Raw genomic sequence first — 20,594 nt, forward strand, 5'->3', positions numbered from 1 at the left:
TTCCCACCTCTCCACTCTTAATTCGATAGTGACCTCTTCCATGCGTCTGTTGTCATATGCAGCTGATGGTACGAGCAGAGCAGCGAGTACAGGAATTGCTCCCAGGAGACATTCCTGGGTGCGCTTAGGTTGCTGCGCGGAACCCTTCAAGTCTTCCTTCATAAACACCCCCCTTTGACAGTTCGTCCCTTTTTGGACTTCAGGTAAAGTAAACTCTTACCAGGAGTGAGAAAGACTGAAAGACCTTGTCTGCTGTCTGAGTGCATCTTTCTACCCCGAATAGACCCTACGCCAAAGGGAGGAGGAGGTGGAAAGATAGGGTTCTGTAAATCTCAAGGATCTTTCCAGAACACTGTTGGTGAACCCCCCTCTAGATCCAGAGGAGGGGGTAATAATGGAAGACTTCGCTCACACGGTAGAGGGGTTTCGCAGAACCAGGGCGACAGAAATCAGTTCTTTGGCAATCCCCATCAGCACTCTTGAGAGGAGGCCCGACTGCCCATCTCTGGAGGCAGTCGGGGGATGCCTATCTTTGTACTTAGACACCTGGATAAAAATAAAAGCTAGCTGGGTACAAAGCATAATATCCAGAGGATACTCCATTCCCTTTGCCACTCCACCCTCTCTATTAAAGAAAATCAGATGTTCCACCCAGTCACAGGGGCTAAGCAACCTTAGAGGTCCCACGGTTGCTGGACAAGAGTCATCCAACCAGTCCCAGCAGACCAGAGAGAAATCCAGAACTTACTCAAGGTTCTTTTTAATTCTAAAGAAAACAGGGGGCCGGAGACCATTCTGGACCTAAGCAGACTAAACAAGTCAGTAAAAAAGGTGAAGTTCCGGATGGTCCCACTTCAGTCAGTACATCCTTTTCTGGGGAAAGACAGTTGGATGTGCTGTATAGATCTTCAGGATGCGTACTACCACATAAAGATGGACAGACTATCCAGGGATCATCTACGCTTCTGGGTGGGAGCCAGCCATCATCAATTTCGCGCTCTTCCCTTTGGTCTCACTACACCTCCCCCCCAGATTGTTGACCAAATGTATGGCAGTAGTCACCGCTCACATGAGACTGTTGGAATTCCAGGTGTTTCCATATCTAGACTGGCTCCTCAGTGCCACCACCAAGCATCAACTTATCCATGTGAGGGACGCAACCTTAAATATCTGCAATCAATTGGGGATTACCATCAACTTAGAAAAATCTGCCTTGTCACCATCGCAACAGACAGTCTTTATAAGAGCAGAGCTAAACACAGTTTCAGTGACATTAACTGTGCCTGCAGAAAGAATTTGTCTATTATGAAAACAAATTTTAAACCTGCTTCCAAGAAAAAAAGCCCCAGTCTCAATGGTACTCAAATTGCTGGGATCGATGGCGGCAGCAGTCATTGCCACCCCCCTTGCTGAAATGCACATGCGAGTTCTACAATGGCTATTATTCTCTCCATGTTTTTTCCAGGAACTTCCAATGTCGCACCAAATTGTCATAATGAATACGTGCAAGAAGGACCTTTAATGGCGGCTGACGTCTCAACATGTATTTTGGGGGCGTCCATTCGTTCCACCCAATCCCATAGCAACCACAGACGCTTCCTTGATTGGGTGGGGGGGAATTATCAGAGAACAAAAGCCCAAGGCACGTGAAGAAAAACAAGAGGCTCATCTACAAATAAATGTCTTGGAGATGAGAGCGGTACTTCTAGCATTGCCGTCCTTTCAAGACTCTCTGCCTCTGGGAACAATTGCAATTCAGACAGACATGTCAGTGGTCTGGGTACATCAACAAACAAGGAGGAAACAAATCTTACCCTCTGTGTCGAGAGGCCATGCGAGTATGGCAGAGGGAAATCTCCTCCCAACGCTTTCTGATAGCAATGCACATCCCGGGAAGTCCAGTGTGATAGCAGACAAGTTGAGCAGGGCAATCTTACTGCCTCACGAGTGGTCCCTAAAGCAACAAGTAGCGGAACGGATATTCCACAGGTGGGGCCAGCCTTGCTGCGATCTCTTTGCACCTCCAAGAAGCATGAAATGCAGCAGCTACTTTGCCCTGATTCCCCTGCCAGGGGCTGCCCCAAGGGATGCACTGGTGCACAATTGGCCCCTGGGTCTCCTTTATGTGTTTCCTCCCTTTCCTCTGATTCTCAAGGTGTTACAGAAAGCAAACGTTCTGGGATGGACCATGATCCTAATAGCCCCTTACTGGCCTCTGCAAATTTGGTTCCCCTTGCTCCAGCCTCATCTCTTGGAAGAACCCTGGATCCTGGACCCAGTTCCAGATCTGTTAACCCATTCATCAGGGGCTCTTCATCCTTCTCTTCCTTCCCTCAAACTGACAGCTTGGCTGCTCCAATTCCCACAATAGCCAGGATTTACAACCTTTCAGCTGAGGCCCAACATATATTATAACATCCTCTCATAAATCATTAACCAGAAAGTTATATCTTAGCAAAATGGAAGAGATTTTCCTCATGGGCATCTTGGAATGATATTGATCCTTATCTAGCTCCGATCCCATCTATATTAAATTTTCTAACTAAACTTTTCAATGAAGGAGCTGCTGCAGCTACCATCAGAGTTCAGTTAGCAGCAATCTTAAACTTTCATCGTGGCTTCCAAGGCTTCAGTGTCATGTCGCATCAACTCACTAAAGCCTTTCTTAAAGGTGCCATTCATTTGAGGCCACCAATCGGGGCTACAGTCGTGCCATGGAATCTAAATTTTGTTCTCTCCAGAATCATATTACCTCCTTTAAAACCATCCTCGACCTGTCCTTTGAAATTCCTTTCATGGAAGACTATTTTTCTGATAGCCATTACTTCTGCTTGGAGGATTTCTGAATTGCAGCCCTTGACCATTAAACCGCCTTATCTGATTTTCCATAATGACAGAGCTTTGTTCAGAACTAATCCATCCTTTTTACCAAAAGTTTTTTCAGAGACCAATCTTAACCAATCCACTGTGTTGCCAGTTTTCTTTCCTCAAAACACAAAAAAAGATGGAACGCATCCTGCACAAACTTGATGTTCATACACAACTTCGGTTTTATTTAGGTAGAATGAAACAATTCAGATCAACAGATCAGCCCTGTTTCCTTTTCAGAATCACTAAAGGGTGTCCCAGTGTCAAAAGTAACCTTGTCAACATGGCTATCAGATTGCATTTCCTTCATTTATAACTTACAGATTGCTCCCTTGCAACAAAAAATAAAAGCCCACTCTACTAAAGCTGTTTCAACCTCGTTAGCCTTTTCTGCAAGGTTGCCATTAGATTATATTTGTGCAGCATCAGCTACCTGATCAAGGCCTCATACCTTTAGCACTCATTACAAAGTAGACAAGGCCTCCAGGGACAGGACCTCCTTTGGTTCCACAGTTCTGAGAAATATTCTCTCGTGAGCCACCCGAGAAAGATGGTGCTTGGGATGCTACCCAGTAGTAAAGAATGAACGGCGAGATAGAACAACTTCACATAAAGAAGTTATGTACACACCATAACATTCCATGTGAGATGTTCATCTCGCCTTCATTCTTAATTCCCACCCTCCAACCCCCATCTAGTCTACTTGAGGTCCGTCACCTTTCTTATACGGTGCCTTGTCTCTTATCCAGCTCTCTGAGTGGCATATTTATACTACTAGGTAGTCAGTTGGCCGCAAACAAGATCTGAGGGAAGATCAGGGTGCATCATGAGATAGGGAGTTGTTCTTGAGCTGGTTGAAGACCTTGAGCTTTTACAGTTGGCTGAGTCGGAGCCAAGGATTGGCTCCAAACCCATCAGTAAAGAATGAAGGCGAGATGAACAACTCACATGGAACATTATGGTGAGTACATAACTTCTTTTTACCAGCTAAAGTCAATGCTCATTCTACTAGAACAGTAGCCTCTTTTTTTTTTTTTTTTCTTAAGGAATGTTTTATTAGATGACATTTGTGCAGCTGCAGCATGGATTTACTTCCATATTTTCACAAGACTACGCTGGACGTGATTTCCAGGTCCAGGTTTTTCTTTGAAGCTTCTGTCATCATTGGGATCATTTTTTGATTAAACTCTGAGGAAAAAGCTTAGTATTCTGTCCTGACTGATGAAGAGGGTGGATAAGATCACAGATATGCACAGATATGAGAGTTATGTATTTTAATGTAGTAAGTCTAGGTGATCCATATGTGTTCTCTTCAATATATTCCCCCAAAGTACCACATTACCCCACTTGTTTGATATGAGGTCAGTCAGGGGGAGTCCTTTACTGTGTATGAAAATGTATTGATTTCAGTACTTCTGTTGCTCCCATTCAGGCGGCAGTCTTTAGAAAGAACAGGAGTGTGGAGCCTTGTGGGCTTGAGGGAACAGTTGGAGGCTTGGGTAGAAGCTTGGTTCCAAGCTGCCTTGACCTTGCAGCTGCTTTCTGATGGTTGAAAAGTCTGGCTATAAGTTACTCAGGTCTGCCATAACTTTTGTTATTGAGAAGGTCCGTTGCCTAAAAGTAAGTATGGTACGGAAGAATTCTAGTCATGTATCCATTTCTTATCTGCCTTAGCATAATGTAACTGAGGTTTAGAGTGGAAGCTAGCTGGCAGAGTAGTATTGATAAGAAGAGAGGTGCCAGTAGCTTGGGAGAATATCATATTACAAGCTGATCAGTGGTCTACAACTTTGTCTTGTTGATGGGGGGGGACTTCACCATCCATATCCATCGTTGTGGTATGGATTTAACTTCCTCATTCGTAGCAAACTATATTGATTATGCAGAGACAGTGAATATTAGTTTTGTCAGTAATTTGCAATACTGTTTGAAGTACGTAAAAAGTAAATGGAAAATTTTGGAGGCAATGGTGGACAAAATTTTTGGAAGCATCAAGGTAAAATTGGAAAACTTGGTGATGTGAAAAAAAATTGAATTTTAGAAGACATGTAGCATGCACCTTGTGAAAGTATGATAGTTTAATTTAAAAAGAAATTGTGCCCCTACTCTTTTGCATGTGTAGCTGTTACAGGAAGTGACCATAGAATTAGTTTACGATGGTGTGATGAGTCCATCCCACCGACAAATGTAGTGTGCACATACACTTTTGTATGTCGTGTACTTGCATGTATATGTTTAGGTATCTACATGTAAGTGTGTAAGAGTGTACTTTCAGATGTTCTTCGTGTTTCACTGTTGCAGTCATCACATTTGGGTTATCCCTGCCAGGGTAGCCCTCGGCCTGCCTGAATACTGGAGGCTTAGTATTTCTGCGTTGGTTGCTGTCGCTTCAGGACTGACGTCAGGTCGTCAGTAGTATAAAGTAAGGCAGCCGACGCCATTACATCAGTCTTTCTTGCCGAGGAGCCCGAAGCAGTTCGCACGAGTGCCGGTTGGCCGCTACCTGAGTTTTGTCTTCCGAACTGAAGCTGAAGTCTTCTAAAGCTAAGTACCCCATTGGGGATCCTTTTTTCTTGCACTAACCGATGTCAGAAAAAGTTAACAATTGTCTCACTTGTGGAAAACAAATACCACACCAAGACTTTCATTCTTAGTGCGTCACATGCGTAGGCCCAGACCACGACGTCCCTCGCTGTCGCTTTTGTGCTTTGTTCAATGCCAGAACTGTACAGTGGGCCCTTATTGTAGCTAGATATTTTCGCTCACAGTCCTCTAATTCTGATATGGCTTTGGTAAGCCATCCGTCTGCAGATCTTCTGAAAAAAGTAAGGCTACAGAGAGAAACAGACAGCACAGGTCCAAACCTACCGACAATGCTTCTGTTAAGCTAGTCGTCAGTTCTCCGGTCCTCGGTGAGGTGCATTTGCAGCCCCTGATGCCCGCGTCTGTGGATTCACAGGCCTCCACCAAGACCCTTTTGGAATTCGGTATGCTGCAAAATTCTTCTTCAACTAAGGATCCTGAGGTTGTCTCTACCTTGGAATGTGTCCGGAGACTCTGAGCAGGCACTGGCTTCGAGGAAGTACTTCGCACTAGCGATTCTAGACACAAACCGACTGCTACTTTCACATCTACCATTTTTTCGAAAACTACCAAGTTTCTAAGGCCCAGGGTAAGAACAACGCCCAAGAAACCGACAACCCAATCTCGGACACCTGCTTCCTTGCCTCAGTCTGAAATGTTTAAAATGGCGGAAGACCTTATAGCGCTGATCAGGGGAAGCCAAGCTACCCCTTCCAAAAGAAAGAGATCTGTCCCCAGTAGTTTTATCTGAACAGGAGTCTGACTCTGATGCATCTGAATATGAAGACATGCAACCCCTCTATGCTTATGAGGATTCTGATGCAGAGGAATCCATTCCTTCAGCCTCTCCACCTGAGGAATTTTCCTTTGGGGGAAATCCTTCATACTTTAAGGGAGCATTTCCAATGGGAATGTCAGGACTACCCTCAGTCTAAAAAGACACTCAGAGAATTCTTGGATCTTCCACAGCACCAGACCCCTGGCCATTCCCCCTGTCCTGGATGTTGTGGATGATGTTTTCATGGAATCTAGTTTGACTCCTGACACCCTCCCTCCTGCTCCCAGAAAACCTGACCAGCATTACAGGGTCCCTGACTCTCACATTTATTTTCATAAATCCTATTGCTGACCTTGAGGTTATTTCTCAAGGGCCTAAAGTAATTAAAGTAACTTCTGCTAAGAATCCCACCCTCTCAGATAGGGATTCCCGAGCACTAGACAGATGGGGTAAAAAAGTATACACCTCTGCTACTCTTGCTATCAGAGCACTAAATTGTCAGTTCCATATGCTATAATTTCAGCAACATTCCATGGCTTCCTCAAACAAAAAATATCCTTTCCTGCTTGTGCAGAAAATAGAGTTGCAAGAGTTAATGCTTTCTGCAAGTCAAGTAACTAAGCACACCTTACACTGTGGTTTTGACACCCTAGAAGCATCTTGCAGGGCAGCTGTCACCGGTTCTGTCCTTAGACATGCTTGGCTTAAGGAACAGCTCTTGCCAGACCATGTCAAATCTAAATTATTGGATGCACTCTTGCACAAAGACAGCTTATTTGGCACCAAGGCAGAGGAGGTCTTAAAAAAGATGGAAGAAAAAGCTAAATCTATGCAGACAGTTAAGGATTTCTTCAGGTCCAGCCACCCACGTTCAGTAGGCATTGCCCCTCCAAGCACTGGTCCTTTCCTGCCTCCTCCAGGTCATTTCAGCCCAGACTCCGAGGAAGCAGACCCCCAGTCAGCAGCCACAGGGAATGCAGAGAAAGCAGTGGGGTTCCTCCACTTCCAAACCAGTGTGTGCAAAGCCACCTCCTCATGGTAAGAACTCACAATGACTCTCCTCCACCACCACCCCCTCCCTCTACCCACCTGCACTTGCCCCTAGGAAGAAAACTGTCCTTCCACGCAAGCACCTGGGCCACTATTGCTAGTGAACGCTCGGTCCACAACATAGTGTCCCAGGGATACAAATTTTCTTTCCACACTCTCCCAGCCCCAAAAAGGTTCCCAGATCTTCTTCCATACCAGTGGGCAGTGGCAAAAAAGCATGTCCTTTCCCTGCTCTCTGTGAGGGCAATAGTGCACGTTCCTGCAGAACAGATAGGCCAAGGTTTCTACTACAGACTTTTCTTACCCAGAAAATAGGGCACCTGGAACCCTATCCTCAACCTATACATTCTAAACACCTTCCTGGTGATACCAAAATTCTAAATGCTCACCCTCCAGCAACTACTACCTATGCTGTCCAAGAATGCATGACTAAGTTACCCTACGCCTAAAAGAGGCCTACCTCCACATTCCTGTCAGGGAATCATGCAGGAAATATCTACGTTTCAGGGCAGGATCTTTGCACTTTCAATTCTCTGTGCTTCCCTTTGGCTTATCCACTGCTTCCAGAGTTTTTACAAAATGTCTGGCTCCCGCCATTGCCTTTTGCAGACAAAGAAATATGCAAATTTACCCATACTTAGATAGCTGCCTAATTCAGGCAGACAGTCAGGAAAAGCTGCTCAAGCACCTGGCCTGTGTAAAGTCCCAACTGACCTCCCTAGGGTATACTATCAATGAAAAGAAATCCAAACTAGTACCCACCCAAAGGATTATATTCCTGGGAGCATGCCTAGACACAGCATCTCAGATGGCATTCCTTACACCAGAAAAGCAAACTTACCTGACAGCCTACTTCTGTCAACTAGCCACCAGACTCCATTTATCCGCAAGGATAATCCTGCAAACTCTGGGGTTCATGGCATCTTGCATTCTACTCATTCCATATACCAGACTGCATATGAGGAAACTTCAGTGGTACCTAAAAAGCCTTTGGTGTCAACACACTCAAGACCTGGAAACTCTTATACCAGTGATACCTTGCCTAAGGAAAGATTTTCTTTGGTGGGCAGCAGCATGCTCCCACAACAATATACTACCTTTCTCACCACCCCCTGCCACCAGACCCTCACCACAGACGCATCAGACTATGCCTGGGGTGCACACCTGGACTGCAGGTGCATACAGGGCCAATGGAGCCCACAGCAAATACATCTGCACATCAACCAAAAAGAGATGCTAGCTGTCCAGCATGCATTGACAGCTTTCAGGTCCCTTCTCTCCCCAGGGGCTTTCCTGATCAAAACAGACAACACCACTGTGATGTGGTATATCAACAAGCAGGGAAGGGACACTCACTCCTACTCTTTATGCAGGCTGGCCATGATCCTTTGGCACATGGCCTCAGCCATGCAACTGCACCTGTTAGCACAATTCCTGCCAGGCTCTAAACTCTCTGGCAGACAACTTAAGCAGAAATCTTCTGGACCCACACGAGTGGCAGCTAGACCAAAGAAACTTCATCCTAATAACTCAGAAATGATGCACCCCGAAGGTTGACCTCTTTGCTTCCCACTCAACCATCAGCTCAGCAAGTTTCTGCCTCACTGCAGGGCCTGGAAAGTGGATGCCCTATCCTTCCCCTGGGTCAACCTCTCTGTCTATGCATTTTCCCTACTACCTCTCATAAACAGGGTACTGCTCAAAATAAGAGAGGAAAAACCAAGGACAATTCTGATTGCTCCAGACTGGCCTCGTCAGCACTGGTACCCACTGCTGCACAGCCTGTCCCCACTACCACCATGGCATCTCCCTCAGACCTCAACCCTCCTGACCCAGAGGGAAGAAGAATTCTTGCAGACCCTCAGTTTGGCAGTCTGGCTTATTCCCTGACCACTGATCAAGCTGCCAATCTCAGTAAACCAGCTCTAGATGTTATACACGAGGCTAGACGCCCTAGCACTAGAAAGTCTTATACTGACAAATGGAAAATGTTCTGCACCTGGATTCAGGCTAAGGGAGCCAATACGGTACAGCCCTCCCCTACCTCTCATCCTGGATTACCTAGCTGATCTGCTACACAGTGGTCTCTCCTTTTCCTCTATTAAAATTCATGCCTCTGCTATCTCTGCTCATTTCAATACTGAGCACCCACTTTTCTCACACCCTCTGATCAAACAGTTTCTAAGAGGGGCTAGCAATTTGAGGCCACCCAGAACACCACCTACCCCAGCTTGGGACCTAAACTTTGTGTTGGAAAAGCTCACCCTGCCCCCCTTTGAACCAGCATCTTCAGCAGAGTTAAAGTTTCTCTCCTGGAAGACAGCCTTGCTTCTGGCCATCACTTCAGCCAGAAGAGTATTCGAACTACAAGCACTCATAGCTGTAGAGTCCATCTTCCATGCTGACAGGGTGTCCCTCGGGACTAACCCATCTTTCATGCCCAAAGTGGTGTCCAGTGTAGCTCTCAACCAATCCATTGATTTGACCACCTTTTTCCCTAACCCAGAAAACAAGGTGGGAAGGATCCTGCACTCTCTAGATGTGCACAGACAGCTCAGATTCTATCTAGACAGCACTAAATCATTCAGAAAGACTGATTAATTGCTACTGAGCTTTGCTGCAGGGGCAGAGGGCAAAGCTATATCCAAACAAACCATTTCCAAATGGATACCACGCTGCATCCATTTCTGTTACAAGTAACACAGGAAACCTCTCATTAAGGGGGTCAGGACTCACTCTACCAGAGCAGCCCCCACCTTGCAGCTTTCCTCAGAGGAGTCCCCACCAGGGACATCCTGGAGGCTTGCCACATGGGCATCTGTTCACACTTTCACCAAGCATTACCACCTGCCCATCTTCTCCAAATCCAGGGCAGGCTTTGCCACTGCAGTCTTGCAGGGCATCCTAGCCAGCCATTAGTCTCCTTGACTGCCCCCACCCTTTTCTTCAGCTTTGGGAATCGCCCCAAATGTGATGACTGCAACAGTGAAACACGAAGAACATAGTACAGTTATGTACACTTGCCATAAATGTAGATGTTAGAGTGTATTCACTGTTGCGGTCCTAGTTTCCCTCCCTCCATCCACCTTTTCTTCTCTCTCTCTCTCTCTCTCTCTGTCTCTCTTTACAAGTAACTTTTTGGTATTTACTTTCTACTGGTGGGGTTCTTCCACCATATCCTGGCTCCCACTTGGAGGCTTCTGACAGGGCAAGAAAAACTGATGTAATGGTGTTGGCTGCCTTACTTTATACTACTGACGACCTGACATCAGTCCTGAAGCGACAGCAACCGATGCAGAAATACTGAGCCTCTAGTATTTGGGCTGGCCTAGGGCTACCCTGGCAGGGATAACCCAAATGTGATGACTACAACAGTGAATACACTTATCTATATTTATGCCAAGTGTACACAACTGTACTTTATGAAAAACATTTGTTGTGTACAAGTTTAAAATTTAATAAAAAAACTTATTTTTTTAAGAAATGCTGAGAGATTCAAGTCCACCTGACCCACCAGCAACGTAAGCTTAAAGGACCTTGGTTTAAAGTCTCATCCTAGGGTAGGCACCTCAGGAGTACCCCTTCCCCAGAAATGCTACATTGACAGAAATGGAGCATTAATTCGAGCAACCAGTGGGAGCAGGGTGAAAAACCTGTAGCCTTCTGATCTTCCTAGCATCAAATATGAAAGTGCCATTCTCTGTGCCTAGTCATAAATAACAAGAGGAGGCAAATATCTGATTTGTGTGAGCTAGCTAAATACTGTCATAGACTTTATACACTAAGGATTTTATTTCCCCATTTACATTTTTGTAAGTCTCCTTGCAAATGAGATCCCAGGTGATTCCTGCGGCTTGGTGAGCCATTTGTCAGACATTACAGCTTGGATATATCTAGAATTTGTACAGATGCTGAGTCTTGCAAAGGCAAATAGTCTGATAGCTATAAATCATCTTCCACTGCTTCTCTTGAGTCTTGCATCTTGGTGTTCATCTATAGACTTGCTGAGTATAGTTTCAAGCAGGTCTTCAAGAAGTGCTTTGGTGAGAAGTGTGACACTGGCCTTCTTCCATCTGTGGTGTGTGCACTGATTTCAGTTCGTATTGATTGTCTGGTCCCAGCATTTATATTTCTCCCCATTCGTTAGGCTAGAAAAAGAGAGAATTTGTGACGTCTTGGTATGCCCATTTCTTGTCTTTGTCAGATATTTTTAAGAAAAGTCTTAGATGATTGCTCTCAAGAAACAAATTCATCAAGTGGCCTTTAGAAGAAAAAAGGAGTTCATTGTGAAGACTGCTAAAGAAACATTTGTCAGGGGTATTTTTTCCCTACTTAAATTTAAAACACATTGATTTACAGTATTACTGTTTGATCATAGTAACTACATGGTGGTTGAAATCTGTGCTGCTCATCCAGTTTGAAACCCTGAATTGTACATTTTGTTTAGTGAAATTGGTTCCTGCAAATGTTTGTAAAATGCTTCAACAAAATGTTAATAAATCAGGGATGGTTCACATGTTAATTTATGACATTTATTGAAGCTTCTTAGTGAATTTGTCACATTTTTTTGATCTCTCAACTTGCACTTTCTGCTTTGTACTATTGATTTTTTTTCCTAGCTATGTGTATCTGGAGAAATTCATGACATTTCAGATGTCCCTGCGAAGGGAGGATGTATGGCTTCCACTGATGTCATATAAAAATTCCTTGTTAGCTGGAGGCGATGATGATACCATGTCTGTTATTAGTGGAATTAGCAACCGGGGATCATCTGTCAGAAATAAGAAAATGAAGCCAGCAACTGGCAAACGGAAACTTCCTGAGGGTAAGCCTGGTTATAAAATAGAACAGACAGTAGTTTACCTAGTTTTCATTGTACAGATTTTTTAAAATTTCCATTGTTCTGTCTTTGAGTATGACATTTTGAAAGTCCTGTGCTTGAACAGCATCCATTGATGTGCACATCACAAGTCGTCTGAATTGACTTCATTAGTATTGTTTTGCACCATGAACTGGCTCTGATCTATATTATTTTTGTCTCTTAATCTTTTTCAGCGCTTTCCTTATGACACAGGAATGTCCTCAATACCAGTAGCATATTCCGAAGCATATTCTTTTTCATCTATGCCAGGTTGGTGGTGGTCTATGTTAAATGAACAAATGATTATAATGTCTAGTACAACATACTCGACAATGTTCGATCAATCATTCATTTAATCGGATACTCCAAATGCCGTAATTTGGAGTTCAGAAATGTTTTGGTCGGCCATCCCAGTCAGTGTAGTGTGTGATGTAGACACGCTACACTGTTCAGAATGGCAACATCACAAGCTGCTTTTTTAATATACCAACTGCGAGATCGCTGTACATTGGGGAAAGGGCAATTTCCTGGTAATCGCTTGTTGCGATTACCAGGAAATTGCCCTTTCCCCAATGTACAGCGATCTCGGAGTTGGTATATTTAGTTGGGGGTGTGTGGGGGGTGAAGCCCCCCACTTCATTTTAAAAGTAGGTGTGTTTGTGTAGGTGTGTTAGTGTTTGAATAATGTGAGTGTGTAGGGGTTTGTATGCATTGGTTGTATGTGTGTGCTTTGTATGTTAGTGTAGGGGAGGTGTGGGACAAACAAAATCTTTCGATTTTGCTTGTTTCAGGCTTTTGAGGGTTCGAGGTTTTGAACTTATGATCGTAGTGTGTCGAGTATGTTGCACTTGACATTATGATTGTTCATTTAACATAGACCCGTTGGTGGATGCTTTTGAAGAAATGCTTATAAGTAGGTGGTCAGTCCTTATCTAGCCCCCCCACTACCACCACATACATAAACATGCACCTTAACATAAAAAAATTCACACCGCTTTGGAGAGATTGTTTATAAGTGTATGTGTATTAAGCTTACAGGATACTTATTGGCCTAGAAATCAGAAATCCATTTGGAAAAATCTTTCGTGTATTCTGTTCTTTTGATGAATGGGCATTCTGCTGAAGAAGGAATGTTGGTTACATGGACGTTCGTTTTGTAGTTTTTCCAAAACAAAATCAAAATGTATATGTTTTTTAAACTTCAGTTGTGATTTTGTTCACTATAGGTATCCTGTGGATTTAACTTGAAGCATTGTCCTTGGTGAATTCAGTGATTGTGTGTTCTCTCTAGCAATCAACATTCTGCATCTTTCTTTGAAGTTTCCACAGCAAAGAATGGATGCATACATGTGATGGCACACGTCATCTTATGCATCAACTATCTGAGTGATCACTCTGCACCAGCAAGCCATTTTTGTTTTAGTATTTGGCCAGTTTGGCGCTCTGTTTTCATTAGTTAAAAGTTTATTTTTGTCTTTTGACTTTCATTCCAGTGCTTAAAGTTTATGAAATTTTAATAGTAACAGGAGGCTGCCCAAACAACTAATGGCGCAAGTTGCTTCTTAGCATCCAAAAGTTGAGCTAAACTTGTAGTATCTGAGACTTAAGTGGGAGTATGAGCTGAATTCTGTTTCTCCCAAGATATGGTTGTGCATTTTCCTTGACCCTGAGTGCTTACCAAGAGTGGTGATTGTACTGTACGCGTTTTAGCAGGTGTTGGTTCTTCTGGACTTTTTCCTTGGGAGATTTTGAGGCTTGCCAGAGGTGCAAATCTATTCCCACCTTGAGGATGGAATGTGAAGCATCAGCATTGCATTTCCCACCTGATCAGTTCAGTCTTTTTGTCTCAACCTGATCATGAAAACATGGTTCATTGAGCCATCCAGTTGCAGCTGGGAGGGAGTTACTTAAAGCCAATATTTTTATCCTAGAGTTTCCAACTCAGTAAGACTTGTTCACACTGGTGGAGAGAAAACTCAAGATGAGTCTGAAAGGGTGCTCATCCAAAGTCCCGGAGTTCAGGCACTTGTTCAGCTAGTGGTGGAATCTGCAGTCACAGGTATGGAATTTCACTATTAGGGACTTCAGTGTGGTGCTAATGTCAGGCAGAAAGCAGAATGTCCCCCAAATTTGTCACGTCATTGTTGTCCATATACTTAATGTCTTTTGCATGCTGTTTTGAGTCTGGACAAGACAGTTATTCTGGTTGCCTTTGTTTTTGATACAGAGGAAGCTTCAGAGTCCTGGGGATTCTCCCATTGTTTGTGATGATGCCTTCTTCAGAAGACGGGCTCTGGAGATATTGTAGTAACATAGAGGCATCCTCATTTCTTGAAGCAGACCTCATCTTGGCTCTTGCTCATTTTTTTATCTGTATGGATTGGAGAGTCATTTTTTGTCCAGTTATTCCATAGTAGATCGATCAGCTCAGTCCTTATGTCAGCAGGTCTACAGGTTGTGCTCCTCTTCCATTCCAGTTTAGAGACAAAGAAGGCTGTACAAGGGAGCAGGTTTGGCAGGAAATATTTCTGTGCAACTTTGGAGCTTAGAGTTGCCAGCATAGCATCTTCTGTGTCCAAACTGCAGGTCTTCCCTGTTGAAGTGCACTGTGCCCCAGACTCTTGTCTGGGATACTCTGTTTAATTTGGTTGTTGGCATAATGGTTAAGGTGTTTACCTTACAGACACAAGGTGCTGGGTTTGATTCTCATGCGGGATAAGTGGCTAGGCTTAAAATGGCCCAAAAGCACAGTTAGCCTAGTATAAACATGTAAATCTATAAGGAACACATCCTGACCTTGATGAATTCTATGTTTGTAGACTGTCATGCTTTACAGGTATCCAGCTGGAGAGTCTTTAGCAGTCGTTTTTAGGGTCCTGAATGCTCTTTTGTCTGTAGAAGAGGCTATCTGGCTGAATTGAGGGAGGGGAAGTTATCTTCCTGATTGGCTACTAGGAGAAGAGCCATCCCTCTGTGATTGACAGAAGAGAGCGATCTCTTGGTTGCTTCTCATCTACAGTTTTCTTTTCATTTCTTAATTTGCCACAGAATACATAGTGCATGTCTGGCTACATCCTTGTACGTGAGAAACTTGCTTGCAAACTGTTTGAGCTTGGGGTTCGCCCCACCCATTGGTCAGGCCCTGCAGAGCTAAGAACAGGGCTCAGGTTTAGGAAGCATCCCAGCTAGCTCAGGCCCTTTCTTTTTTTTTTTTTGGGGGGGGGGGGTACTTGGGGAGAGGATAGAAACCTATTTTTTTTTAATTTGTTTATTTTTATTTTTTTATTTTGCATTTGTTTAGCAGGGAAGTCTGACTGGGCTAATGGCCCGTTTTCAGCAGACGCCCAGGGAGAAAAACTCCAAAATAGAAAACATTACAAGAAATACGGATACATATAAGAAATATATATGTTTCATATATAACAGCTCCTTTCTATGGTCCTGATTTATCAGTGTGTGTTCACTGTGTTTGGCACTGAGGAATATAACGACATGATAGATCAAAATGTTCCTTACAACTTTGTGTGTACTAGCACAGTACTCTTAACGGTGTTCAATGTATTCAACACTGATAGTGAACACACTGTTAAATGTTGCCAGATGACTCTTCTGCATCCCGGCAGGGTTCTCACTCAATTTAATGAGTTTCTGTTCCTTGTTTTTTGTAGGTATGTTCCTGTGTTTGTCTTGTCAAGGGGGAGAGGAGTGTCTGCTTTTACATTTCTATGAGCATCAGAAATGGGATTCTCCAGAGGCAGATCATTTTCGATTGGGGGAGTGGGGGGGATGAAAATGGCACATTTCCTGTTGGAGCAGTAGGTCAAATGAATGAGTGATTAGGCCCTTTCTGGTGGTTTTTTTTTTTTTTTTTTTTTTTTTTTTTTTTTTTTTTTTTATACTCTAGCCTGGTCTGTCTTCCATTTTGTTCAGGACATAATTTTTGCATGCTTACTCTCATGGTGGGCTAGGAGTGATGTCAGTTGCTTACCCTTTGACTTGGGAACTGTTCTTGGTTGTGGTTAGGTTCTCTTCCTAGTGCTTGTGACATCTTGCTCTTCCTGGTTAAGACCCTTGTTTCTGCCATATCCTGCCAATTTTAGCTAGGTTATGATGGAAGAATGTGGACCTACTAGTAAAAATGCTAGGCACTACTGGGAAATGTACTTCTTCAGTTCACATAAGAGGTATCTTCATATAGGCTCATAGGTAGGTACTAGGCTATTTGGCCCAAGGGCCTAAATAAGGCTAGCCAAATGGTACCCTGGGTTTGCCACCCAAGAAAATGATTTTCCTGTGCCCCTGTCAAGCAGAGCCACAGAAGTGATCCCTCGGGGTGAATTTCCGATCTCCCATCCAATCATCAAAATTTTTCTTGGAAGAGTGCTAATGAGGACCTTTGATATAGATAGGTAGTTTGTTTGAGTATGGGAAGTCTCTGAGACAGGAATCTATCCCTCAGGCATGTTCTGTTTATTGTGGTGACAAGGTTTAGGTCCCTAGAGTGTGTAGCTCGGAGGGATTGGGATTTTTTTACATGGAGCATGTCCAGCAGCTCTGGGTTTGACATAGCTTTGTATGTTAGGCAGAGATCGCCTCTGAGTAGGCGATATGCGACAGAGTAAAGCTGGAGTTTTTTGAGACGGTCTGCATAGGGCATCTGTTTGAGGCCGGTAATCCTCTTTGTGAGGTATTTCTGTGGCCTTTCCAGTAGTTGTAGATGTCTTGTGAGGTATATACCAAAAGGGGCGTTGTACTGTATAATGGGTCTAATAAGTGATGAATAGAGGGGAACAATGACCTCTTTTTTTCCTGGATGAGAAACCTTTTGTGATGAGGTGTGCCATGTAGAAGGATTTCCTGACTACTGTGGCGATGTGATTATCAAAGGAGAGACTACTGTCAACCTATGTCCCAAGGTCTCTTATCACACTTTCGGTGTTAAGTAGACTACCGCTTATGTGGTAGTTCATGGGTACAGAGTTTTTACCAAAAGGGATGACAATGCACTTTTTGGCAATGAGCTTGAGGCCATGGCTTTGACACCAGGCATCTGTCTCAGTGAGGCCCTTTTGTAGGATGATCACATCGTTAGGAGATTTGATTATGGCTCCTAGTTTGCAGTCATCTGCGAACTTTGTTAGCCAAAGACTGTCTGTGTTAGCCTGTACTTTAGAGAAGTAGATAACAAACAGGAGAGGACCTAGGACTGAACCCTGTGGTACTCCACTTGTCATTGGTCTGAAGTTGGATTTAGAGTCTGCTACTTTCACAGTGTGGTTTTGGTCAGTGAGCCAGTTGGCAACCCACCTTGTGACATAGGGATTTATACCTAGTTTAGTGAGTTTGTCTATAATTCCAGAGTGGGGGTTGGTGTTGAAAGCCTTGGCGAGATCTAGATAGGCTGTGTGTACCACCTTACCCTCATCTATAGCTTTGGTGACCGCTTCAAAGAAGTCTATCAGGTTTAGGAGACATGATCTTCGTTTTACAAACCCGAACTGGGTAGGGTCCAGAGTTTGGAGATTACCAATGTCATTGTTTATAAGTTCCGTGATGATACGCTCCATAGCCTTGCAGACCAGGCTTGTCAGGCTAATGGGGCAGTAGTTCCCGGGGTCTGTGGTGGCTCCCCCTTTGTGGAGTGGGATAACCGTTGCTGTGCGCTATTCAGTGGGCACAAAGCCTGAGGTGAGGCTATGATTGAACATGGTAATTAGGTGGGGTGCCAGTTTGTTCTGTAGTTCATGTAGAACGCAGCCTGGGATGTTGTCAGGTCCATGGATGCTGTGTTCTTGGCTTTGGAGAGTTTTTTTTTTAACCTGTGCAGCCGTGATTACAGGTACTTTGCACTCTTCCGGTATAGAGATGGGCCCTTTAGGGGATGAGAGAGGGGTAAAGTTAGCACTGAACCTATCTGCCAGGATGTTGGCAATATCATTTGGTTCTTTATATTTAGTGCCATTGTGCTGTAACTCAGAGCAGATCTGAGTGTTGCCATTGAGATTCTTGACATAGCTATAGAATGCTTTGTGGTTGTCTTTAGAATCAGTGGCGATTTTGTTTTCGCAACTAGCTTTGGAGGATTTAATGAGGGATCTCAGCTTCTTACTGAGGCTGACCACGGAGTTCCTCCAATCATGGGATTTTACTCTCTTTTGCAACAGTTTCTTCTGTTGTAGAGTTTTATAGCAGGGGACCACCAGATTGACTTCCTTTTTTTGGAGGATAGCATCTTGGTTCTGTTAGGGATTGCACGATCCATGCACTCGTGTAATTGCTTATAAAGTGCAACTGTATATGATTCAGTCGTATCTCTACCGTCCGTCAGCATGGGTGTTGTGAAGTTTGCCACTTCTGTCTTAAGAAGCGTGAAGTTGGCTTTGGAGAAATTTTTTACTGTGGTTTCTCTAATGGGGATTGGGGCTGGGATGTGGATGTCTAGGGTGATTTGCATGTGGTTGGATCTAACCAACGAGGAATTGACCTTTGGTGTGGAACACCGGTTGCCCATGTTGGTAATGACCAGGTCTAGGATATTGCTGCCCCTGGTGGGGGTGTGGATAAGTTGATCCAAGGCATTAGAAGTTATGAATTCCAGAAAACATTGAGCACAAGAGTTAGTACATGAGTAGTTTTCCCAGTTAATGGTGGGGTAGTTGAAATTGCCCATTATTAGGATGTTAGGTTGTACCCTAATATTTTCCAGTGTATCAAGAAATGAGGAGTTGGAATCCGGGGGCATGGTGGGGGATCTGTAGCAAGCTACAATTTGCATTGCGGTCTTGCCCAGAGTTAGTTGCACTTGCATCTCAGATGCATTATGCTGAGCAACTGGCCTGGAGGTGTGGATATCCTTAATGAATATTGACACGCCTCCACATTTAGTGCTTCGGTCCAAGTTAGGTGGCCGAAAGGTGTGGTATGAATTATAGCTTGGTAATGCAGAGGTGTTCTCTGGAGCCTTGAACCAGATCTCTGTCACTGCATAGATGTCTATGTTCTCCATTTTAAGGAGTGCCTCGAGTGAGTGCATTTTGAGGTTTAGACTTCTAGCATTGAGTAGCATTACCCTCAGATTTTGCTTGCTTGTACCTGTTACGGTGGAGAATTTGTCATTTGAATCTTGCCTAAAAAAGGCATTATAGGGGTGGCAAGAGCCTTAGCCAGTATCCGGAATCCCAAGAGCGACAGGTGCAGGCCATCTCTGGAGAAAGCTGTGCTTTGTGCCACCATTGTTAACAGCGATAGGAATCTGGTTCTGGATGCCAGCTGATGGGTGACATTTTGCCTTGGGGAGCCCATGAATATGTACTCCTCTTGGTCCCCCTGCAAGAGAGTAGGATTTGATGCTGATCTTTAGCTGTTCAAAATGTCCTTTACCTGGAGTGGGCTGGTGTCTGTTCTGTAATGTTAACAACTCTGCTAATCCCTAGGGTCTTGCAGAAGATCTAACAGAAGAGGCCAAAAGTAATATTGATGACACCCTTTTGGCTCAGATAGGATTGTTTTACCGATGTTCTCCTATTCCCATGTAGCAGTATTCATAACATGAGGGAGATCCCCACCTAGGCGACCCGAACGTCCGTCCAGTATACCAAAGACTTAAGCTACTGCAAGGTACGTGCAATGCTGCACATATAACAGCTGACATTGGCCATAAAAGTGACATCTGCATGTACCATCCTCAGTACTTCTCTGCCGCTAGTCCGAGTGACTGCTTCCACCATTCGTCTGATCACTGAAAGTTTTCTACTTTTCAGAGAAGTGCCCTGTTGGGGGAAAACCTTTATTAGGATTTTGCTACTGCATGTTTTTTTAGAGGTTAATGCCTTCCAAGAAGGGCAAGGGCCACTGTAGAAGACAGATTCCACATGAAGATAATCACGACAAGTGTCTTTACTGTCTGGGTTCTGATCATAATTACAAGGCCTGTGCCATCCATCAGGCTTTCGTCCCTAAAACTCTTCATAGTCTGTCTTCCCTTAATATATATCTTGAAAAACAGAGACTAAGGTGACTAGAGCTGGGCATAGAAGGTACTCCAGGTCCATTGGGTGAGTCACCAAAGAAAAAGGCGAAAAAAGATCAGGCCTGAATCTTCGGATGCACCTCTGATCCCGGATGCCCCTCTCGAGGCCGATGAAGGCCCCTGGTGTACATAGTGTCTGGTCCTCTTCCTTTGATGAGTACTGATTTAGAAACCTCCAGGGAGAGTTCCTTCAGCACATCTGCAGAGGTATCACAGACATCCATTACGGATGATAAGGGAGAACTGCGGCTCGCTCCTTCTAACGTTCCTCATAGTACTTCTGCTGCCCCTGCCATTGAAGATTTGCTGATGTTGGGTCCAGAGCCTAGGCCTACATTGGTCTTTCCATCCCAGCCTAGGGTAGGCCTTCCTGTCAAGAGGAAACATGAACAGAAACGTGCGTCTCTCCTTCAGGAGCCTTCTCC

At 44.2% G+C, this 20,594-nt stretch overlaps 1 protein-coding gene across 2 annotated transcripts in view; it reads left to right on the forward strand.

Moving 5' to 3' along the window:
* The window catches only part of STAG2 (stromal antigen 2), a 3,222,550-nt gene that overhangs the window by 2,775,183 nt on the left and 426,773 nt on the right, over positions 1 to 20,594 (forward strand). For both annotated transcript variants that reach the window (XM_044057319.1, XM_044057321.1), the window contains exon 28: positions 11,899 to 12,104. In XM_044057319.1, the coding sequence (XP_043913254.1) occupies positions 11,899 to 12,104 (206 nt within the window). The remainder of the gene's footprint in view (positions 1 to 11,898; positions 12,105 to 20,594) is intronic.

The sequence above is a fragment of the Protopterus annectens genome, chromosome 15.part0 (genome assembly GCF_019279795.1).
Source record: "Protopterus annectens isolate FY-2018-M chromosome 15.part0, PAN1.0, whole genome shotgun sequence".
Taxonomy (NCBI): domain Eukaryota; kingdom Metazoa; phylum Chordata; order Ceratodontiformes; family Protopteridae; genus Protopterus; species Protopterus annectens.